Genomic DNA, 26,542 nt, shown 5'->3' with positions numbered 1-26,542 from the left:
CAGTGATAATGCAGAGAACCTGCAACGCTGTTCTCCTATCTTCCTTCACTGCCATCATATCGTGGAATTCACTATATAGAGTGATCACACGACCATCAGAAATACCAGGGGACAGTCAATGACTTTCTAAATAATCACTTGGCTCGATTACCGAGTGTCAATAATACACTTAAAATAATAATAATTACATTTTTCTATTTCAATAAAGTTCCATGAGATTAAAATCAACGGAAATAGTTATAGCTCCAATCATTATCACTGTCTCTTTTTTATTATTGATTCTATAAAACTTGGAGAAAAGCTATGCATTACTTCACTTCTATGATTGAATATTCCATTCATTTGAATCATCAATGTGCTCCATTTATCAGGAAAAGCTATTCATAAAATATAGTTTTTCGAATGATTGATTGAGTACTTTATTTATGTAGATTACAATATATACTGTCTTACACACTTATATTCAATAGCTTACAATACAGCAAAATTATAGATGAATTTACATGATATAGACTAAGAAAATAATTATTGAACCGTATATGATATGAAAAAGCAATTTGTAATATAATAACTATAGATAATAATTATATTGTTATGCATCTACATAAATTGGCGGAGCTTTGGACATATCAATGTCCATTCTTCGGAAAGAATATTAAAAATATCCTCCCCACTAACTCTCTACCAAAACGTTAATTTCATTATTTAAACTAAGGATTTATTTATTAATGGAAATATTGTAAAAGTTTCAATCAATATGAATATTTAAGAGAAAAAAATACAGAAAATTGATAAAGTAAAATAATTATATAGGTAGATAAGATCAAATAATTGATTAATAAAATGAAGTAGGCTGAAAGTAGATCAGGGTAATCAAATTTCAGTAATATACAGCAGTATGCAGTGGATTATTGAAACAACATGAGTTTATATAATATATATATACAATTCGTTCTATAACAGGTTTAAAGGTTTGTATTTGTGGGATGGGTGGGGGATGGTTGTCATGTGATCGTTCTAGGGCCGGACAGTTTCAGTCATTTGTTCCAAAAGATGTTTTTTTAAAGTCAGGATGAAGCTCGCTCGCTCTCGATGGACCTGATAGAAACAGGAAGTGCATTCCATGCACGACAGGCACTGACTAAGAAGGATTTTTTGAAAATAGTAGTTTGATGATTGGGTATCCTTAAAGTACTTTCTCCGGTTCTAGTATGTGAAGCATCTATCCTCCTACCTTCAGAGACAAATTTGAAATCATCTTTAAAATAGTTCGGATTACCGTATTTCAAGATATCTCTAACAAGCTTGACTATTCGAAAAAGCCTTTGATTGGGAAGCTTCAATGTTGAACTAGCAATGTGGGCTGGGGTGATATGATCATGGCGTTGGAGAGAGTAGACGAAACGTAGACAATAATTTTGGCAACGCTGTAGTTTATCATTCAGAGTGACTTGCATATCGTTAAGAACAGAATTACAATACATTAAATTTGGGAAGATGAGAGATTGAACCAATAATAATTTAATGTTTCTAGGGAGAATATCGTGCATTTTCTTCTATGCATGCATGGCTGAGAATACCTTTTTAAAAGTTTTGTTCACCTGTTCTGACCAGTCAAGAGTATTATTCATAATAATGCCTAAATTTTTAACTGAGCTACAGTAAGGAATGTCATTACCATCTACACTAATTTTGTGAATCGATTCGAGGTCAATATTGTTTATAAGACGAGAATATCCAATTATAATGGGTTGTGTTTTGATGGGATTAAGCTTAAGGCCATTTTTCTTTGTCCATTCCACTATCGAATTGATATCCTGATTCATTATTCCAACTGTTTCATTAATTTTTGTTATGGGACAGCTTAAATAGATTTGAAGGTCGTCTGCATAAGTATGGAAACTGGAGAATTTGATAATGGAAGAAAGGTCATTAGCATACAAAGTGAAGAGGAGAGGGCCTAAAATTGAACCTTGTGGTACTCCATGCATAACGTTTTTCCAAGTAGACTTTTTGTCACCGACAGATACACATTGTTCCCCACCTAATAGATAGGATTTAAACCAAACTAACGAGTTGTGACTGAAACCAAGAATAGCCAACTTATTCAGAAGGACTGTATGATCAACAGTATCAAATGCTTTAGAAAAATCAAATAGGGTGAGGATGGTGCATTTTCTTTGGTCCATAGCTAACCTTATATCATCAGTGACACGGAGCAGAGCTGTTTCAGTTGAATGGAATTTTCTAAAGCCTGATTGAAAGTTATGAAGCTTACTATTGTTGTCTAGAAATTTTACAACTTGAGCATGAATGAGTCTTTCTAGCACTTTGGACAATGCAGGTAAAATACTGATTGGTCTAAAATCCTCAACTTTATTGGGTGATGGAACTTTATTCAGAGGGCGAACCAGAGCAAACTTCCAGTTTTCAGGGAAAATGCCTTCTTCAAGTGACTTGTTGAAAATGTATGTAATGGTTGGTAAAACAGCAAATAACATCTTCTTGATAAATTTAATAGGAATTTTGTCTACACCCGTAGCATTACTATGAATACGTTGAATTGCTCTGAAAGTGTCTTCTTCTGAGGTTGGATGGAAATGAAATTGATCAGTAATTGGTAAATCTAAGTTTGTAACCTGCTCTTCAAGATCATCGATATGATTAGCAATGACAACTTCGTCGCGTTGGTTAGAGTGTGAAACGAAATGGTCATTTATATTGTTCAATGGTAAGTCTATTTGTGGATTCGGTTTCTGTTTGCCAAGCCCGAATTCTTTTATTTCCTGCCAAAGTGATTTAGAGTCTTGTCTATTGTTTGTCATAAACGAATTCAAGTACCTAATCTTTGAGTTCCGTAATTCCTGCTTGACTCTATTTCTAAGGCTCCTATACTCTATCAAACTGTCCAAGTCAAATGTCTTTTTAAATTTTCTATGTGCTTTGTCTCTACGTCCCATCATATTAAGTATGTCTTCAGTCATCCACGGTACTCGTCGTTTTCTATTAATCCTCCTTGTCACATAAGGTGCATGTTTGTCATACAAAGTCAAAGTCCAATTCTCGAAAGTCTTGACCATGTCATCAACTGAGGGTAACGCTTCAATTTGATGCCATGGAGTCTGAGCCACATCAGTCAGGAAGGCGGCTTCATCAAAGTTTTTGAAGTCTCTATAAGTGATAATTTTCTGTTCTGGCTTAGGTATCTTATGGGAAAGAACACAGTAGATCAAATCATGTCCAGAAATAGCTGGGACTGGGATTTGGCCTGCTTGAACAACCTCGTTAGGATCACTAACAATGAGAAGGTCAATGAGTGTGTCAGATACATTAGTATGATGAGTTGGATCGAGAGGTAAAATAGTCATGTTTAGGCATTGGAAAATAGTAGTCAGTTGAAAGTAGTCAAAGTTACGATTTGTCATGTTCAAGTCGGTGTTCATATCCCCCATAACTAGTATACGGCTATAACAAGGCATAAGAGAAAGCAAGGCACTTTCGAAATCTGTAAAATGACCTATTTTTGGTGGGCGATAACAGATACCAACGAGAAATTTATCAGTACTAGATAAGGATAATTCAAGTAGCATAAACTGGTCTGGAACAATACTCTTGTTTAGATGTGATTAAAACTTTTGTTTTGATACCATCTTTCACATAAATTGCTACACCCCCACAAGCTTTATTTAATCTATCATTCCGGAAAAGATTATATCCAGGTAATGCAACAAAATTTGATGAAATACTAGGCTTCAAAAATGATTCGGAAATTCCAATTATATTGAAGTCCTGAAAACGGAAGATTGCTCTGAGTTCATCAATGTGGCAGCTGAGGGATTGGACCTTAAGGTGAGCAGTCTTGAAAAGTTTTTTGGAAGAGTGGAGCTTATTTGCTAGAAACATACCTGCGTCATTATTACTATTATTGAAATAATCATACCTACTTGAGGGCGAGCGAGCTGACGTGTCAGTGAGAGGCATCATGGAAGCAGCAGACCAATCGTGAACCGACCTCAGAACGACACATGACGGGGAAAATGGGGATAAAACTGATAAAACTTAACCTAAATGAAAAAGTCTCTTGATTCGAGTGCATCCTGTATGCCTTGACAGTTCGGCTCCCTTCACTATTTAAAAACACTAGTTCAAAAAATTCACTAAACACATCAATAAGATGTAGATGTTGTGATCTGTGGAGTTACGGTGATGAATAATTCAGAGGAACACACAGAAAGGGGTTTTTGAGACAGACTGGAATTTCTGGGGGAGGGGTGGTCAAAATAACTTGGTGGGCGGCCCCAAAAATAGTCAGCAGTGTTTTAACATGACAAATGACTACTTTTTTGCTCAATTTAAGTGGCAGGTGGCAAGGGGGTGCATCATTGGGCTTGAAGTGATAGGCACCCCTGTGTACTGTGGAAGGACATCACCAAAAATGTAATTTTCTTTCTATTATATAGTTATCATTCTGTAAATGCCGCCATAAATTATATTTTTATTTTATTTGAATAATTACTCTTCCTGTTGCTTTTATTAATAATATTCATGATATCATTCATTATAATGTATCCTTTCACGGACCAGACTCTTAGGTTTTTTTTCAGTTTTTAATGACCAAACAAATTATAAAAATAATTATAGATTTTGATTTTTTTATAATTTTTTGATCTTTGAGTAGCGATTTTGAATTAATGTATCTTCCTATCATTACTATGATTTCGGTGTCAATAATATCCATTGAAAATAATTGAAACTTGTGTTGCAGGTGTTCGACAGAGAAGGAGATGATGGCAAATTCGTGTCAGTTACAGTGAAGGCTACTGATCAGGGTGATCCGTCTCTGGAGGGAGTCTGCTCGTTCACCGTCGAAATAACTGACGTCAATGACAATCCGCCACTTTTCGACAGACAGGTCAGATCATTTCAAACTTATATGCTTTACTTTGAATCGTTAGGAAATTCATTGGATTGAAATTTGAAATAGAATGAGCTGTTCTACGTATGAATGGGACAAATTTTACGGGTGTAGTCAATATCTTGTTCAAAAGATGGTCGCACCCGATTGAGAGAGAGCGGACTGTGAATGTTTCAACCACCAGAGCGCAGCAGCTTTAGGACAGAGCCATAATACAACAAAATTCAATAGACATACCGCGTTTCCAAAAACAATAGTTTAAATATTTATTTCGCATTGAACTATTATTAAATTTCATCAGTTAATTCACTGTGACTGTATTATAACGCTGTATTGAAACCTGTCTTATTTTTTTGGAAATAAATATTTTAGTAGATATTCATTCATCTATTGAATGAGATAAACAAATACAATTTGAGGAATATTGTTGTCATTTTGCGAACATTCATAACAAATATGATATATTTAACTTTCCCTATCTCAAATTGATGGTGAATATAAAGGTGATACCACTAGTTATGGTTTGTGATCATTGCCAGTTCGAATGAGAGCTTAGAAATATGATTATGAAGAAAATTGTTGAAGTTTCCTCTTTTTATCATTACGGTACCGTATTCTCCTCACATGACTGTTGTTCGTCTGCAGATAAATGAAGAATACGTTTCCCCCCCTGTTTTTGAAGTTACGTTAACGCAACTTTATCCTATTCCATAAATAATTATTAATGATCATTACTAGACAACATAAGTGAGTTATCAAATTAGTCTATGGTCTAAAACCATTCAAATTGAAACTTATGAGGAATTGAAAATGAATTCACAACTCTCATAATTCATCACATTTTTTATTCTGAGATAATTATTGCATAAGCACAGTGTTGACATTAAAAACAGTCTATTATCATGAATTTCATTTTTTGTTTTCGGTTCATTTTTCAGAAATACGTTGAGAATGTGAAGCAAGACGCCAGTATAGGCACGAATATACTCAGAGTATCAGCATCCGACGAAGATGCCGACAACAACGGAGCAATTGTCTACAATTTGAGCGCTCCTTACAATCCATCCGATTTAGAGTATTTTGATATTCAGCCTGAATCTGGATGGATTGTGTTGAAAAAGCCACTCGATGTAAGTTTTCATCCAGTTAATAAACGAAATTCATCCTAACAAATTGCCATCATTTTCAGGTTATGGGACTAAAGATATTTATTTATTTGAATTGAATTATAAGAAATACTTTTGAGAACTATTGGAGGGCTATTTATACCACATGCTTTGTCACTAAACCAATTTTGATTAGATGTTCAGATAGCTGCCTTCATGGGAGACTGAGGTATGATTGATAAAATATGATATCGAATGCTAGCCTACTGTTTCATGCTTTTGATGTTTTGTGTTGTTGCGAAAAATCATTTTGTTGTGAAGCAGTAATTTTTTGAGCTTGTTACATGTGGAGAGAATTTGATGTTTGATTTATCCAAATTTATCCTGTATCTTGAAAAATTGTTCAAAGAGGTTTTTTATAAATTATACTAAATTTTGTAAACCTGTTAATCCTACAATGTTGTTTTCAATATGTTTTTATGAGTTTTTATACCCTCAATTTGTTATAGATATTTAATAATTTTGTTCAATGTTCCACTGTTAAAATACTTTGAAATAGTTTTCATTGGCATAATATTAGTGTTAAAAATCATATAGTTTAATTCATTCTCATCCATGACAAATTAAAAATTATTCTGCATTTGACGACATTATTTTTGCAATGTAATCTGAGATATATTGTATGATTCTATTTTTCATAGCCCTCGAATAGTAAGCGAATTAAATTGATTATAATTTCCAATAAACATTTGAATTTATTCCATATAAAAAAGTAAACTCATCTCACTGTATATTGGTGTGATTCATTCAACTTGAACGCGATTTCTATGAACCGATTGATCGAATTCAATAATTTATAAAATACAGGATCTTCTAAAATTTGTACAAATTACTTATATATTTGTGAATATTAACTCACAGTTGAAGTTCAAAATTCTAATCTTGTTCACGATATTTTTGATTCGAACTAAGAAATATTGAAACTTTTATCCCACTCTCAATCCTGGAAATATTATAAATTTTCTTATAATTCAATTCAAATTCTTGTTATTGAAGTCATTATTCGATAATTTTAAGTCTGTAACAATAAATACCATCAGAGTTATATCCTTGTTCCATTTTCTCCTCTTTATATAATGCATTCAAGAATAAAATTGTGGAATCTTTAAAGTTTTTTTTTGAGAAATTTGACTCCTGTATGATCAAGTAGTATTGTCATCTCAATTACAATCTCTCACAATAATGTTTTTCACGAAACGATTAAAAAACTATTGAGTATAGTTTTTTGACTGTTCATTAATGAATTATCAATTGTAATAACAAAAGTTCACGAACAAGGATGAAACTCTGATCTGATAAGGGTGAGATAAATAGTGAAGATCAATGTGTATCACTGGGATTTATATCCCTTGAAACTTTCATTTTCAACAACAAAAAAGCAAATTTAAAGTTGAAAAATTGGAAAACTAAATCTTGATGCAACTCAGTTGCAAGGGATTATTGTGCACTGATAATTTTCTATCAAGTCTTAGCTTCTTGCAGGTTGTTTATTAATATTGATTTGGAGCACCGTTTTGATTGCGTTGCTGAACTAGGTTCTGTTGACAGTAAAAATTGTTTCTATGAAATGATTTTCTTTCTACGGCACTACCTGTTTGATTGGTACTCTGTTCACTGTGTCGACTTGAGAAGCACTCTTATTCCAAACTCGCACTCTTTAGTTCGTCAATCCTACTGGTCTCACTTGATACCTTGAACTACTGAAGGTGATTTTTCAACTTTTTTCTGCAAGATAAGAAGCCTTTTTGTTTTTTCAAAGGCATTACGATTTTGAAATTGAAATTCGACGGCAGATATTTTTTCACCAGTGTAACATTGTGTAATTTTTGTGTGTCGGAAATTATATATGTAGTTTTATGGTACATAATATTTTTTACCGATGTTTTTCAGAGAGTGTAAGTATTTTTGAAGTTTTCTTCATTGATTTTGTGGCGGGCAGACACTGGTTTTTCCAACTGATTTTTTCAAGATATGTCGTTTTTAGACAGGACCAACTTTTGAAGCACAGAGGCATGACTTTTTGAGCCTTCACTGGCTACCTCTGTTTTGAGTGTCAGTTATAACAACAGTGGCATTTTTTCTACTGTGCATGGGGCGGCGTACACACTATGACTCAGCAACGAGGTTGTAACTGATATTTTTGTGGCAGCATTGAACTGTTCTGTTGAACCAATTTTTTATTTTTGAAAGAACTCGTCTCCCTGCTCCTTCCTCATTATGTATCCATTTATTTTCTCAGGAATGCAAACTGAACTGCATGTTGCTTGCTTATAAACTTTCATTTGATACGACTGTAATTGTTATCTATCTTTTCATTTATTGTTTTGTTATTTAATTATTGCACCATTTCTGTTCTGATTATGCATTCGAAAACTCCATCGCAAGGGATGTTTTCCAGTAAGTAGGTAAAACGTTCAGTTTTCAAAAATTGACAACTGAACATCAGTAATTTTCATCAGTAAATATTGAAACTGAAACACCTCCTTCTCTTGAAGTAGAGTAAATGTTTGAGGTATGTAGACTATTCCACAGATTGTTGTAATTGAAATTATTCATTAGAACCAACTACCATCTGTAGTTCTGGTAGAATCCTCCTGTGACTAGCATAGCTCAAGATTTCTAATTGGTATTGGAGTTTTAACATCCCACTAACTACCCAGTTAATGTATAGAGCTGAAATGATGTTGCACTTCCAAATAGTAGAACAATAACACTATATCCAATAATCAAAAGTTAGAATTCAACTAGACATCATTCTCTCTTGTCAATGTTGATAATCATACCCTTCTTAGCCTCCTTGATCATTATTAATTACAACCTGAGACAACGCAGAAGAATGTTTAAAATTTATTACAAATATTGCTAGCATTGCTAGTATAGTTTTGATTCTCTATCAAATGCTTATTATATGAATAATTTAGCTTATGTTTAACCACTTTTTGCGTGAAAATAATTTGTAATTGTTTCCAATCCCTTAAATTATTTGTGAAGCTATTAAATGGTGGATATTGATGTACTGTACAAGAAAAATGAAATTATCTCTACAGTTCTCATTCAAATATTCCGTACGGTAAATTTGTTGTTGTTCTTAGTTAAATATCGTATTCTTATGAGAAAATTATGCCCAAAACGAAAACCGTTGTTATTAAGTATTTTTTAAATATGTATTTGAGTTTCTCTTGTTGAGATGTGGTTTTTATATATACCTTAGGAATTCATGTGATGTATTCATAGACCAATGTTTGCTTGGATTCCCCATGTTTGAAAATGTTTTTGACGCCTAGTTTTGATTGTAAGTTATCAAGTTGACCCAATTAAATTTTATCCTGACTTATTATAGTTCATCCTAAATGATAATGATTTGAATGTGTTTATGGAATAGGATGTGTTGTGAATGTGTTATTGTATAGAGTAGGATAAGTTCCTTGGTTCTGTAAACTGTGAGATCTAATATAAGTAAGGAGTTAACCTATTATTGCCCTACTGCTAGACACCTAACTGGAAATATAATATATTTTATACAAATAGGATGATTGAGATATTAATGGGTATTCTATAAATAAGCTTCTTATTTTGTTGAAAAATGAGAATATTGTGTTAATTTCTTGATTATATCTCTCATTCACTACATTGCTATTGATTCTATCTACAAAATTGAAAAGTTGAAATGTGTTAAACGATCTTGATATTCATATTCATAAACTTGGCCTGCCAAATTCTTAATTATTAATTTTTGATTATAGGCCTATCATCGTAGAGGCTGACTATAACTTCTCAGTTCTGAGTATCAAAAAAAAAAAATTATTATAAAATATTAGAAGGAAAGGTCTTGAGTCGATAAAATCAATTTTCACAAAGTTTCATTCATAAAAGACAATATCTCCAATGAAAGATTTGTAGGCTAGTAAGAAACATACATCTCTTATATTTTAAAGAAGCTAATGAAATGTTTAATGTCAAGCTGCTCATGAAACAAAAAATCAAGATACCTAATTCATTAACTATGCTGTCCAAATATTCATCCAATGATTTATTCTCAGATCATAGACTTATTATATGCCTCCTACACACTTGAAATCTCTTTATATTGTACTGTGCATTAACAATAATAATCAAATTATAATTTAAGAGAAATAAAGAACATTTGTGGAGAAATATTTGGTCGACAAACTATATTAAGCTGGAAAGTTTAAAGTAGAAGTAATGCACTACTACTACCAATAATAGTGGATTATCACTCAATAGTGAACTATCACTCAATAGTGATAATTCAAGTTATAAAGCAGTTCAATTGATAGCAGACATTCAATTACCGTGCAGTATCCATATTCATGGAATCAATATGAAATGCAATATGGAGGAAACAGAAATACTTCTTTTCTCGATTCTCCAGTCAAATTTGGTATTATGAATGAACTGATCAAACTATTGATAATTAATAATCTTAGGATAATCATGAAAACTGAGTTATTTCTCCACATCTTGTAACATATTATAAGTTTACTTGAGCTATGCTATTTCCAGTGGATTCATATCTGAAAAATGCTTGAATCTCAAATTCTATGTGAGAGTAATCTCAGATATTATGAAATTAGGATGTCTACTTATTGAATGTGTTTAATAGAGATTTTGTGTTTGTTGTGTCTTACCATTTTCTCTCTCCTGTTTTTTTATTTGTGCTTTTATTTTGTGTTGTTTTATGTTGTGTTTTTTGTCCGCCCCCTGACGGCTCATGTTTGATGTAGAGAGAAAGGTACCGGCTTCGAGTAAGAGCCTCGGACAGAGGTGATGCGCCGCTATATGCGGACGTCGACGTTGAATTAGATGTCGTTGACAGGAACAATAAGCCTCCGCTGTGGGACTCTGGTGTTTACGGCCCCATTCACATCAAAGAAAATGTCACAGTCGGTACGGTAGTGACTTCAGTCAAAGCCAGGTTGGTATTCCAGAGTCTAGCCCTTCCACCCTTTCTGCTATATGCCCTTGTATGTGCGGTGTGTGACCAAGCTGCAGATCTAAATCAGAGTCGTCAATCTGTTCCAGTTTAGACCAAACATAAACATAATTATTTGAATTTGTGGAATTTTTTCATTGACGATCATGAAATGTCCAATTTATTGTAATGCTAGATTTCTCGATACATATCAACATAGAATTATTAATAGGAATAATAATTTTTAAACTGGTAACGAGATCCTCATATAATGATAATTTTCAAGAATAATCTTAGACTTTATTTTTGTAGATCCATCAATTTTTAAATATTTTCCGTATCGTTATCCAGGTAAAATTGTGAGCATATTAAGGAGAGAATCACAAACTCAGTACTCTACCACAATAGTTCTAATGCAGCATTGATGACTTTTGTATTTTTTGTATGAACTGAATTCATGAATGATCCAAACTCTGAAATTCATTGTAATTCTTGTAAATTCAAATTGAAGATGATCAAATCTCCCTGATTATTACTGTTAACGGCCTTGGAATCCTGAATTATCATATAAATCGATTTTAATTGAATGGATAACAGTTTGAATCTTCTCAATCTGCGACTCCTCCCTGCACACGGACAAATCATCCATGCAGGGAGAATATTCATGTAATCCATAACACTGTTATATTTTGTGAATGTGTAATTTGTTATGAATAAACTAATTTGAATTTGAATTAATCTCAACGGTTCTATAATTCTGTAGATGATCAAGATCTCTAGCATATCAATCAACACTTTTCACATGAATGATAATTGATCAAGTGAAGATCATTATTACAGACAATTTAATTGACTATTGAGATGAGTATGGCTCATGATGAAGATCCTAAGCACAGTGGTCACTCACCGATGTTGTAACCTCTTAGGCTAAGACGTTACCTTACTAACCGCCTGATGATTTCGATTGTTCTGTTTTCTTGCTCCGTGCAACGTGGTCGTTACCCCTTTAGAAAGAGACATACAAACTGGAGGCGATGGCGCAGGACAAGGGGTTTCCACCCCTGTCGCGGACAGTCGAGGTTCAGATCGACGTGGTTGACCGAGCCAACAATCCGCCCGTCTGGGACCACTCGGTCTATGGACCTATCTACATTAAAGAAAACATGCCCGTAGGGGCTAAGGTTGTTTCGGTCAAAGCCAGGTCGGTCCACCAACATTACAGCTACAGTGTTATTTGCCAGTTTTGTGCCTTGGACTGACCCTTGCACGGCACTCAGTTGTGGGGCGTTGATATACATATTATTTATTATACTTTGTGCACGCTCAAGTACTCTGTAATCTATACAATAAACTGTGGCCCACACATATGCACGCTGTGGTGTGCGGTGCCTTCGGATCATACATCCATGTCCTTCCCCCATACATGTCATCATCATCTTACTACATCACTTTTCAGCTCTAGGCTGACCAAACAATACTAGATCAGATCTCATTTAACACTAGATCAGTGCAAAATTTGTATTCATCCACTATTATAGTTCCTTCATCTGATCATTCTATAGATTTTAAGCTAATCATAGAATATAAAGCATAGCTTATAGTTCCAGTAACATATATTTTAATTCAACATTATTGTTTCGTTTTGTTTGGTTTCTGATGCTTAGTTGGTGAAGGTAGCACAGCTACAGATATAACAGGATTTTGTTTGACTTATGTTCTAATTGGGTTTTATGTTTTGTACTGCAAAAAGCCTTGAAGCGAAGTAATTCTCATGGGAAAATATCTCATATGTTCTAATTGGGTTCTATGTTTTGTACTGCAAAAAGCCTCGAAGCGAAGTAATTCTCATGGGAAAATATATCATATGTTTTAATTGGGTTTTATGTTTTGTACTGAAAAAAGCCTTGAAGCGAAGTAATTCTCATGGGAAAATATCTCTTATGTTCTAATTGGGTTCTATGTTTTGTACTGCAAAAAGCCTTGAAGCAAAGTAATTCTCATGGGAAAATATCTCTTATGTTCTAATTGGGTTTTATGTTTTGTACTGCACATCATCAAATAATTATTTTTATTGCTAAAAGAATGCCTCCATAACAAGAAATTGAGTATTCAGTAAAATTGTCTAATAACTCAATGTTTTCCAATGCTATTTGAAGGTTCAGTAGTCTAAATGTCCATTAACTTATTATGAGGCACATTCATACATAATTTCTAGCTTCAAAGTCATTCTATGCAGCATATACTCAAAAATCTTCTTCCTTTATCGAAACATGTTTGGTTCCAATCCAATACAAACGTTATGAAATTAAAACATAATTTACAGACAAAAATACATGTTTGAAAGATATTATTTTAATGTTCGATAGATTTTTTATAAATTATATGTTGGATGGTATTTGTTCCAGATATAAAAAAATGCTATTTGATCACTCTTTGTGAGTCTAATTCACGCTGTAGAGGGTTGATGAATAAAAAAGGAAGTAATTTAACACACCCTTTCTCACTCTCACTATTTGAAAAAACAATCACCCACGATTTTATTAGTTGCCACAATAACCAATGTTTTATCACTCAGGGGATGGATCATATAAGATTATAAGAATACTTGAATCTCAATTATTAAAGCAGTTTTTTAGTTCTCTCTAAGATACAGAAGTTCAAAACAATGATAAATGTTCACTATCGATTCCCATTTCGAAGATAACAACAATTAGATAAAGATTTGGTTTGTAAGCATTCATAAAATAGATTAATCATATTTTGATTGGTTCCTATTGATTTCTTTTTTCAATTCCTAAAAGAGAATGTAGGGTAAATCATTGAACTTGAAGAATTGTTTTCAACTTCCAACTCCATTGAAAAAATACTCATCTATTATATGAATAAATGATTGTACTATTAGTGTAAATAGTTTCATTTCCTCTCTTTAGCTTTAGCAGTGTTTAGTAAATTCATAATGCTTTCGAGGAGTGATGAGGTATTGTGATCACATTGAATCATAGATGGTATACTACTAGAATTTTGGCGTTTGTGAATTTTTGTGGCATCATTTTTGTCAATATTTTTGCCAATGTTTTTTATTATTTTTGGCATTTTTGTAAAAATTTTCATGATTTCTGTCATTTTTGTGGCATGAATTTTTGTGATTTTTGGCACAATATTTTTGTTGTAGCTTGCAGGCGTCCTTTCAATTTTTTAGAATAAACGTCAAGCTTAAAAGTGAATAACTGTTTTTCCAATGGTAGTCTACCCAAATAAATGCATGATTGTTATAAAATCGAGTATTGCTCTCTTGTGAAAATATTATCTATGAACCTGTTCATATTGACGAGAACAATATATTGCAGCTAGATCAGAAATACAATTTTTTTGCATGATAAATGTGCCAAACTGTGTCAATGGGATATCTATCAATTTGTATTTTCAAGTAGAGTATTTTTCATAATATCCTATCGAAACTTTTTAACGTCTAGATCTACCAATATGTCCTATGAATGGAGAAATTTTTCAATTATTCAAGGGATAAAACAGTGTATTTTTTGTTAATACAGCTCTGGAATTGAAGGCAATCCTACAGTATTTTACCGTCTAATGCCTGGATCAACTGCTCAAACGAATAAGTTCCACACATTCTACCTGCAACAGAGATCGGACAATGGCTTCACTTGGGCTGATATCAAAGTCAATCATCCTTTAGATTATGAAACAATCAAAGAATACAATCTGACAATTCGTGTTGAGGTAAGAGAACGTTTTCAGCTGATATCTGAAGATTACATGTATCGAAATCAAACATTATTGCGGTACTCTGACAAATGCATCTGAACTGATGCGGTCTTTTAAATTCGGAATCATGGGATAAATGAAATTTTGAAAATGTTAAGGCTTATCTAGAATTTACCTACGATTAAATAGAATTTCAAATGTAGTTCTACTTAATTCAGATTCAAATTCATCTTATTTTTAGAAAGTTTACATTTTAAAATATAGTTTCAAGTGATTTTTTAGCTTCACAGTACGATGCAAAAAAATATTAATATAATTCAAAAATAATGCTTTTTTGTGGCTGTAATAAAAGCCTTGACAGTAAATCACTATACTCGGTATTTTAAGTAACACTTTCTACAGGATGAGGCATAAAAAAGTATTCCATTCTCAATTCTAATTGAACCCAAAATATCTTAGCCTGTACCAGTTTTGTTTGTTTCTCCACATTGGGCTGACATAATTTGTGACAAAGTTCATTTTATAATAGGACTTGATAATGTATTTTTTCATATTAGAAATTTAATTTATTTTACAATAATTTCAGCCTGTTCATCAGCTAATTTCGAGTTTTTTCACTACTTGAAACATCATATTACTCATCAGATGATGAAAAGTTTCCATAACCAATTTTCATCACAATTCTGTGAGTGTTCTCAAAATTACCTGTGATGGCTGAATTATTTCACCGTTTTTAAATGATACACTATTGATGAAATAAAATATTTTGATTTCAGCCAATTTGGTTATGATAAATGTGAGGCTTCAAAGTAGCCCTATATATGCTATTGGTTAACAGTTGATTTTTGATCTTCTTACTGAAATTGAAGAGTTAATTGGTAAATCCTCTATATTCTTCATTTCCACTCTCCACTCACGAACTGCTTGTTGATATACACTTTTTAATACTTTATATTATGACATAGCAGTCATATTTCAATATTGATAGCCATTAACTTTCTACTCTCAATGTGGAGCGCTTTCGGACGCCATGTCCAATAATACATCCATTCAGCATGTCCATTCAATACAGTGTGGCGTCCTAAAGCGCTCTAAAATGTTAATAAAAAGCTAACAGCTATTATTCAGGTTTTGTTGTAGGTATAAAGTATTGAAAAAGTGACATTATTGGCAATATTCTCCTTGGAAATCGATTTTAAAGATGGAAAACTAAAATGACAATGAAAATGAACCAGGAAATCATTAGCTGGATGAAAAATAATTATTTTTTCACCTTTAAATAATATTGTAGCCGTTACTACTACCTTAATCGATATTTCGCATCCTATCATACCTTCCCTTAGACCTGCCTATCATATACCTACCTTCTTTCACTTTCCTGTCACACCTTTTTCCCTTTTGTTATACTTCACCTGCCTATTACATGGGAAAGCATAGTTGGCAAGATAATCAAGATATTTCTATCTCGTTTTTTCAGCACACCTTATCATGCACTTAGATATTCAACAAATAAATTATTTATTTATCTATAAGATAAATTATTTATCTTTTTTGGTGTAATATTTATTGTTACTGTATGAATTCAGGGCTACTTCCTTGTATTTATAAAATAGAATTATAGTACCCTTAAAAAATTGAAAAAAAATATTAAAAAACAAGAATATAAATTGTAATGTAACTACTAATTTCGGTGATCACACCATCGTCAGGTTATAAAAATAAATGTTTACTAATCTGCCTTGGATTATTTTTATAACCTGACGATGGTGTGATCACCGAAACTAGTAGTTACATTACAATTTGTATTCTTGTTTTTTAATATTTTATTAATTTTTTAAGGGTACTATAATTCTATTTTATAAATTATTGTTACTGTTATTATTGATTTCTCATTGTCTTCTTGTGTGTTGTGGAAGAATTGAATTGAATATCTATTGTTGCTTGTTTTCAGAACAATGGAGCTCAGCAGCTGGCTTCCGAGGCGACAGTCTACATCATGCTGGAAGATGTGAACGATGAGATTCCCCTGTTCACTGAGCGAGAGCAAGAGACTGTGTTGGAGGGAGAGCCGGTCGGTACCAAAGTTACTCAAGTCAACGCGATCGACAAGGATGGAACATATCCGAATAGTGAGGTGAGATTAACAAAATTAAGTTCATCTGTTCAATGAAAAAATCATTTGAATACATAAAAATTACCTGAATCAAATTAAATTGAATCAAATTACCATTTTTTCAACTTTATGTTATTTCTCACAAGTTTCGACTTGAGTCATTTTCAAGTAAGTGGGGTATATAATTTTTTATATTACTTACTAACTCACTTGAGAGTGGTTGAGTGGGCCGTGTAAATACTCATTCACGGCACACTCAACACTCTCAAGTGAGTGTGTGAGTAATATAAAAAATAAGTTAGTAAAATATGTTTCTATTTCACTTTTAGTGAGTAGGGAAGAGTGTTGAACCTTGAATCTATTTTTAAAACTTTTATTTTATTTCTGTGACCATTCAAGACAATGTTTTTCAAATTATACAACTTATAATTCATACTTTTCTGAATCCAGTATATTTTTTACAGATTAATCAAACCATGTTTTGTAAGGTTTTTTTTAAATTAGAAAAGAAAATGCAAATAGGTTCAAGGTAAAACATGGGTCATGTACCTAGAACCTAGGTTGTTTGTACCTTGAACCTAAGTATTTTGTACCTAAAATGAAATAAAAATTCACTGATTTGAAAATGATATTAGTATAGGCCTAAGTGAAAAAAGTTACATTGACTTTCAATTTTTATGTAAATACGAGTATCCCTTACCAAGGAGATGGATATTTAAATAGTTCGGGGTGGAAGATTCTAGAGATAATAGCCAATAATATTTATTTGTTGATGATCAATTTTTTTTCTCATATGTTGAAAACTGTATTCTTTTGAATTAGAATAGGGAAAATTAGTCAATTACTGACTATAAGACGATTGTTTAGTGGGGTGCTCAGCCAATTGGCTTCTCCATACTACTAAGTACAAAATAGAAAGAAGAAGAAAAATCTTAGTACCCTTTTTGAAAATATTTAATCACAACATGTTTCGGATATTGATGCCATTTTCAAGTGATATGAAGTAAATAAATAAATACTGCTAGAAGATTCTTATTTTGATCATATGTTAGTGTATTAATATGATTTTATGAACTAAAACTATAAATTATTGTGGATTTAAATTTGCATGATTCTATAAAAAATGGGGTTATTGGTGTCTAATTGGCTTAAGTTTATTATTTTATCTCTGTTTAATTTTGCTGCTTTATAAATATGAAATTCTTCTTTAACATTGAGTTTACCACTTTTATTACCATAATTTAGTATTTTCATATTGGAATTCTTATCTGTAAAATTATGGCCTGAATCTATCAAGTGTTCAGCAAATGCCGACTTTTGTGTATAATTTTAGATCACAAAGTGCATGTCTTGAAAGAACAACTGATGGAAGTGGAAACGTCTATAAGAAGGAAAGAAAGTGAGGATCACAACTTATTAGGAACAAATTTCATAAATACAATTGAAAAAGGAAATAATAGGAAAAAATTAAAATAAAATTTTTGAAAGATCCAAAGAAGATTTGGAACTAGTGGATTCCATTTCAAACAAATTGAAGAATGATGATGCCATTATCACAAAATCAGACAAAGGAATTACTACAGTTATTATAAAACAAACAGATTATAATGATAAAGTAGAGAAATTCATTAGAGATAACAAATTTGAAAATTTAACAAAAGATCCAACTCTTGAATATAGTAAAAGTATTAATAATATCATATCTAAATGTAAATCAATCTCCAGAGCAGAACAATTCAAAATGAAGATGATAAATCCTTTATCTCCAATGTTTAGAGGCCAACCAAAAGTACATAAGGTTGGAATACCAATAAGGCCAGTAGTAAATTATCGTAATGCTCCTGCATATAAAGTTTGCAAATATTTGAATAAAATACTACCTCAAAAGACAATAATGGGAGAAAACCATAGCATAAAAAACACATATCATTTAGTTCAAGAAATTAAAGATATAAGAATTCCAACTGATGCTATTTTCCTATCATTTGATGTATCCAACATGTATACTAGTATTCCAACAGATGAAACAATTAGAATTCTGAAACAAAATTTGATAGATAATAATATTAATAATGATGAAATAGAAGATTCAATAGCATTGACAACAGTATGTGTAGATCAAAATTATTTCAAATTCAATAAGAAAAATTACAAACAAAAGGAAGGTTTGGCAATGGGATCTCCTTTATCAGGTTATTTGGCTAACATATACATGAACAATTTGGAAAAATCTAAAATAATGAATGATAATAATCCTCTAAAGAAAAATATTATTTATTGGCACAGATATGTTGATGATATAATATTTTTGTATAATAATAAAGATAAAACACATGAAGATTTTGAATTATATTTAAATTCATTATCACCTTTTATAAAATTTACGATGGAAGCTCAAGAACATAAAATAAATTTTCTTGATTTAACGATTAGTATGAAAGATAACAAACATGATTTTAGCATTTATAGAAAACCTACACATACAGATTGTATAATTCCTAGAGATTTAAATCATCCTTGGCAACAAAAAATTTCAACTTTCAATTCAATGATATACAGGCTAATAAATATTCCCATATCAAAAGATAATTACAGAAAAGAGAAGACAATAATAAAGTATATGGCGATAAAAAATGGATATGATACCAAAACTATTGATAGAATGATTTACAAACAAAAAGAACAAGTAATACAGAATAGAACTCAAAATAATCAAGGAAATATAGGAAATAGAGAATATATTTGTATTCCATATAACACAATATTTAATAAAGATATAAGAAAGACCTTTACAAAAAATAAATTCATTTTAGGTTATAGGACAACAAACAATGCATTCGAACTGATTTTAAATGAATTCAAATTTAAATGTACAGCAAGATAAGTTTAAAAAATCTGGAATCTATAAACTTGAATGTAGTGATTGCAACAAATTCTATATCGGACAAACGGGTAGAAATTTCCATATCAGGTTTAGAGAACATATCCAAGCACTAAAATCTAGAAATTATACACAAAAGTTGGCATTTGCTGAACACTTGATAGATTCAGGCCATAATTTTACAGATATAAATTCCAATATGAAAATACTAAATTATGGTAATAAAAGTGGTAAACTCAATGTTCAACTCAGTGATAAACTCAGAGATACTCTGAAGGAGGAAGAGCTGATCATTTCTGTCCAACGAAAAGCTTTAGGTTGGTATGGACATGTCACACGAATGAGTGAGGAAAGAAAAGCAAGGATGGTAATGGAAGCAAGACCGGAGGGACGTCGAGGCAGGGGACGACCACGGATGGAATGGAGCGAGTATGTGGCGAGTATCGCGGCTGGAAAGGGAAAGACAATGACGGACGTTAGGAGGATGGCCCAGGATAGAGTGCAATATAAGAAATGGCTGGAGGCACCCGACGCTTAGCGGCATAAGGGGAAGGAAAAGAAGAAGAAGAAGAAACTCAATGTTAAAGAAGAATTTCATATTTATAAAGCAGCAAAATTAAACAGAGATAAAATAATAAACCTTATCCAATTAGACACCAATAACCCCATTTTTGATAGAATCATGCAAATTTAAATCCACAATTTATAGTTTTAGTTCATAGAATCATATGAATACACTAACATATGATCAAAATAAGAATCTTCTAGCAGTATTTATTTATTTACTTCATATCACTTAAAAATGGCATCAATGTCCGAAACATGTTGTCATTAAATATTTTCAAAAAGGATACTAAGATTTTTATTTTCTTACAATTTCTATAAAAGTAGCCCTATACAGAAAAGAGATACTAAGTACGAGTACATAATCTGGATTGGCTCTACAGTATGCACAAATTGACTAAAGTTCAACTGCCAACAATAGAGTATAGTATTCTATTGAATGGGAATTAGGAAATATTGACTTACTGACTATAGATAGTTTAGTGATAGGGTGTTGGAATCTCCACATCAATAACTGCATAATTATGAATGTGGATTGGATTTATACTGTATGAACAATCTGTCATATGAAGATTGACGATCGTCACTAATCAGTAATTCATTAATATTTCCTACATTCTAGTCAATAAAATTGTATATTCTAGTAGAGTTATCTTGATATCGGCCCACTTACTGGTAATACATCATATAAATTATTTATCAAGCAATGGTATTTATGAATGAATGATCTGTTCAACCGATAAAAATGTTAACTGTGATAATATTATAATAACTGAATAAATTAGGTTTCTGGTCTAGAAGATTGTCATATAGTCGGATAACTCCATGAGTTTTTCTACTCACTGACTATTGTTAATTCTCAAATTTTCAAAATTGTTGTTGACAAAAAACTGGAGTTGCACTAGGTAATGGAGAAAAATATTCAACTATAATAATTATGATGGCAGATTTATACATTGTGATTATGATATACCTGAATAATATGATGGAGTTTCGCCTAATAAATTAGATCCGAATATCATATTTCAACTGTAAAAATTGACCATCCACCAGGACAACCACGTTTTATTAGGCCAACTAATTTATAATATATTGATTCATTTCAACTGAACTTAGATCTGATAACTTTTGACTATCTATGATGCCACATAAATCTATAATACAACTCCGAAAAATAATTGAAAGTATTTTCGTAAAAAATTAAATTATTTCCATTTTTACATGTGTGAATTTTTTCTTCCAATTTTTAATTGTTTGAAATTATTATCCAATCTAAGACTACTATTGTGGACTGATATTTTCAATACAATTTCCTGGTCGCACAAGAGCCGTTTTAGTTTTAACCGTGATTAATGTCTCGATAACCAATCACAGAAGCCTTCTCTTCAAAATAGCCTTTTCTGATTGGTTCTCGTGGATTTAATCATGAATAAAATTCAACAGGCTTTTGTACAACCGGGCCCAACAATTTTATAATAATATGATTATATCAATGTAGTTGATTCCTGTTGATGAAGCCTTCTTTCTCTGCTGTGATATAGTTAATAAGTTATATTATAATATACTGTTATATAATTTTGATATGATAGGCCTATATTATATACTGTTACATTATTTGAGGTATTGTTCTGTAATGTTGAGTGGATAATACAGTTTGTGTGTGTTTGTTTGTTTGCAGGTGCATTACTACGTGGTCGAGTCGCCTCGTAACGAGGGCAAAGACTTTTTCGAAATCAATATGCAGACGGGCGAAGTGTTCACTAAAGTAATTTTCGATCGCGAGAAGCAGGGTGCCTACGCGCTGGAGGTCGAGGCTCGAGACGCGGCTCCATCGGCCAGGCCCAACAGCAACGGAATGCCCAATTCAGGTAGGAAATCTACTCAAAATTATATTCACATCAACCTCCTCCTCACATTTCATGTATAGGAAGTTGACAACTATTTGAAATTTTCTGTTTTAGGCTTTAATGATGATTATCATGTTATTCAAAATATCATCTTTGATCATATAATAGTTCATGATTAGGCCTATTTATATATCACAGGCCTATTTACATACAGTTACAGGCCTATTTACATAGTTACCGAACATCAACATTCAAATTCTCATTAAACATATAGGCTAGTTAAGAAAGCTGAAGAAACATAAAGTTGACTAATATTTCCGTTATTTAGTTTGGGGTATTCTCTATCATATTTTTCAATGTCTTTTAATAGTGCGAATTGAAGGTTGAATAGAAGTCATTTTTACAATAATGGATTTATAGTTTGGTGCGATTGTTGCGGATTAAGGTATCACAGTAACACTGTGTATGCTATACTGTACAGTCTATGTAGTCATCTAGGGGGAACTCTACCTCTATTCAATTATTTTTTTCCGCTAAGGGTGATACTCACATGGATTGTGCTCCAGGATTGTACTTTCGATGAGTAGTTTCAAAGAACTTGATAGAAAGTAGACCAACCACATTTTACACATCATCGAATGAACTATATAGGAAAAAAAATCAACTATTTACTTGAGTACATTTCCTTAGAGATTCGAGAATATTCTTTCAACGTTTGTATGGTGGCCCTAGTCCCCTGAAACTATTGGTGTACAGTCAGGCCTCTTTTTGTCTACTGAGACACTGTGAGAAGGAAAGGAGGATGAAAGCCTGTCATTTTTATTTATCTATTGGGTTTAGATATTACATTTTTACAGTAATGTTCACATTTCTGCTATTCAAATAAACCTGTTGCATGGTCTTTTGAGACAAAAACTTCCTATAACATTTTATTTGACCACTAGACTTTTTAGTCTCTATGAAAATTGTAAGTCACAACCATGATTAATTTGAACCAGTCTTAAATAAAATTTGGCTGTAGCACCACATCAATGGTTATTATTTAACTGGCAAGCATATAATTATAATTTTTCTTGACGACTCTTTCCTAGTGAGGATAGTACCTACTATGTTCTTCCCCCTGACCTTACGAATATAATAATGGTTATAAAATCCTTTACTGTTTTGATTATGATTATCGATGATGTGGAAATGTATCTGGTTTTTAAGCTACTCCATTTCTGAAGCAATATAAGTCTCAATACAAGCCATTACGTTTTATTCCAATGCTCTACATTCAGTTTCATTCATAACAGCTCACTTATTTTTTTCATAAAAATTGTTTTGAAAAGCTCTCATTTATACTACAGACAATTATTTCCATTCATAGGACAGTTGAGATTTTTTGATTTAAAAATATCATGTTCATTGGCTGGGATCAAATCATAATTCAGATCAGCAAGAAAATATAGGTAAATCAAAAGATGTAGAAATGATATTTAATTTATGAGAATTCATTCATTTGAGAATACAAACCTTAACAAAATTGTTTGCTTATTCATAGCTGTTCTCTAGCTTATTCATAGCTGTTCTCTATTGAGTAAGAGACTATCTTGCGTAAGAGAGATTTGAGAGGCATGTTAAATTTTGTGGGTTTTGAAGCTCTAAACTAGGAAATTATTTGAAGCACATGTGAAAGTGTTGACTCAAGAGTGAGCAATGGAACAGAGGCAGTAGTCGATTTAGCGGTTTTTGCCTATTCAACATGAGATGAGAAAGATGAGAGAGAAAATATATCCTTAAACTATGACAAATAAATGAATTGAATGGACTATTCATGTGATGGAACCAATGATATTCGTTTTGTGATACATTATCTGTCGGATATGATTTTCGGAGAGTGGAGAAAGCTGTCCTGAATGACCAAATAGGCTTTCAAAGTTGTGTTGTCGCACAAAGTTGGCAACAGTGAAGTTTAACTTTGACTTGGTCAATGAATTACGCAGCCGAAATCAAAGTAGTTAGCAAACAGTTTAGCTTGAAGTGTACATCCATACATAACAGCTTACAGCCAACCATAGATGCTGCCATTCGGGATTAATAATCTGCGCTTTCAGACAGTCGCTAATATAAATTTCACTTCGAGCACTTTCGGCTTGCAGCTGATGAATTATTCATATCTGAGCGCCGCGCCGCTTGAGGGATTTCCACTCTTTAACTGTTCATTGTAAGTTCTTTTCAAAAGTTTCCACCATTTATTTAAGACGCTCATATTTTCTGATGTATGACTTTTTCTGAGAATATACTTTCTTCTTTCCAATCTCACGTTGAATGTTCAAGAAACGCTCCTTTTATAAATAAGAAGATTGAATAATAACTGGCAATATTCTAAGTAATGATGTGATTATTTATGCCTGGAATAATATTTTTAATAATATTCATTAAACCATCCATATAATGACACTATTTATTATTCATAACACCATTTTTTTAATCAAAAAGTTTATTGATAGTATCGTACACTAAGAATATTCTCGAAAACGTTTAAACCACGCCGCAAGTCCTGTTTGTTCTGAGTAAGAAGTATCAAACTAAAAAAGTTAGGTTTTGATACTATAAAACACTGTATATTACATTTTTACATTTTTATATTACATTTCTACATGTGATAAACACTGTAGATTACATTTTTAATACTCTCTGAAACTAAACTGCTTGGTAATCTAAAGTTATTAAAATAAAGCTTTGGAACTCGCGCTTTCTATTCATACCCGTGAATCTAGATCATTTCTCTTTCACACAAATTTTATCTCAGTTCTAATTTTCTGTTATCTCAAATTCACCTAAATTTCCCTGTCTCATCCATCGTGTTTAAACTTGTGGGGTGCTGAAATTTGAACATTATTTGTGTGAGAGATCTGTGGGTCGATTGCAACTGAATCTCTTGGAAACCGACAATAAAGTGAGTTGGCTAATGGAACAACACGGCACTAAGCATTAAATGCTCCCTATTACCTTAGCAGTGTGTTATCTCTCTCAGGAGCTCAATTCAGAGTGGATTCTATGTTGTTGCCCGCATTTTGTGCTACAGTTGCTCGTGCTACGGTTTAGTTGTGATTCTGATTAAATCGAGCGTCTGCTGTGGGATAAGGCTACTAAATCCGCACCGTTATGTATGTGTACAATGCCTGGGACATGAAGCTTGTCCCGTTTCAAATGGAATCACTGCTCAATCCTATTTTTCCCTCTCCTGTCCAGTTACTTCTCAGAATTTCGTGTTACACTGTCGTTACGTTGAACTCTAAATCCTCTCTGATTACATCCTCTTCAATTAATTTCAGCTTACAGTGTCTCTGATTTTTCTATCATACTCCAATCAGCGCATTATTCGCGCAATCGGAATTCAACTTTTATATTTCTATAGGTTTGCGAGTTTAATGATTTGTATTAATCATTTGACAGGGGAACTGAAGGGGAAACAAAGCTCTATACATTCAATATCATAATTTTGTGGAGAAATAAGTATTAACCAAGTGATCTTTGTTTTTTCAATCCATTCATATTTTCTTAACATAGAAACCTCATACTGTCTAAATGAAAAAATTCAGGAATGAAATATATGGAAGAAATGGAGAATAACCAATTTTTTAACTATCAACAAATCAGATCATTGTTTTGGTTCGTGTTATAAATTATTATTTGTAATCGATTAATCATATTGGAAATCCAATAAACTGAATTTAAATAAAAATCTGATTGCACTCCAATAATATACTTTATTGTTATTCTTCCGAACATACACGCTTTATCCACATCTGACGATGAGAATAAATTCGTAACGTTTTATTTTAGAAAATACAGGTTTTTTGTATTTTTTTGCTAGTATTGTTTTTGTTCATTAAATACTGATTCCTATTGATTGCATATAATTAATAAAATACTAGAATATTAATAACGACTAGATTATACCTAGAAACTTGATATTCTTGCTTCCTTTGCTAAGGATATTCTTGAAAATCCTTTGGCCTCAATCAGCTCTGATTATCGGGGTTTATGATATTTTCTGTTTGAGATCAAATAATGAGAGATATTATTGGATACGCAGAAGTAGAATGTGGAAAATATTAAGTCTTGTGAACGTTCCAAGTGAGGGCATAAAATTGGGCGAAATTCCTTGTAGATGATATATTTGTCGTTTTGAATATCTCCGGAGTCCACCGAGCCATGATTGCAGTAGTGATAGTGGTGAAACTCTGAAGGTGTGAGGTAGAGAGGTAGTGCATTATTTCTGCACCGTTTATCCTCCACGAATGAAATTTAGAGCCAGATATTATGAAAGTGCACATTCGTCGGAGAATTGTGTTCGATATCGTGAATCTCTTGAAGAAAAGAGGACATTGGTGTTCACCTGTTCACTT

At 32.3% G+C, this 26,542-nt stretch overlaps 1 protein-coding gene across 1 annotated transcript in view; it reads left to right on the top strand.

The window, feature by feature from the left end:
* LOC111046550 (neural-cadherin) overlaps positions 1–26,542 on the top strand; it is a 680,352-nt gene that overhangs the window by 190,948 nt on the left and 462,862 nt on the right. Inside the window, exons 12-17 of the mRNA XM_039422881.1 lie at positions 4,766–4,912; positions 5,854–6,045; positions 12,025–12,215; positions 14,566–14,755; positions 16,692–16,874; positions 21,977–22,166. Coding sequence (XP_039278815.1) covers positions 4,766–4,912; positions 5,854–6,045; positions 12,025–12,215; positions 14,566–14,755; positions 16,692–16,874; positions 21,977–22,166 — 1,093 coding nt within the window. The remainder of the gene's footprint in view (positions 1–4,765; positions 4,913–5,853; positions 6,046–12,024; positions 12,216–14,565; positions 14,756–16,691; positions 16,875–21,976; positions 22,167–26,542) is intronic.

The sequence above is a fragment of the Nilaparvata lugens genome, chromosome 3 (assembly GCF_014356525.2).
Source record: "Nilaparvata lugens isolate BPH chromosome 3, ASM1435652v1, whole genome shotgun sequence".
NCBI lineage: Eukaryota > Metazoa > Arthropoda > Insecta > Hemiptera > Delphacidae > Nilaparvata > Nilaparvata lugens.
Note: the sequence above shows the minus strand (reverse complement) of the source record. Positions and strands in the feature narration are given on the sequence as shown.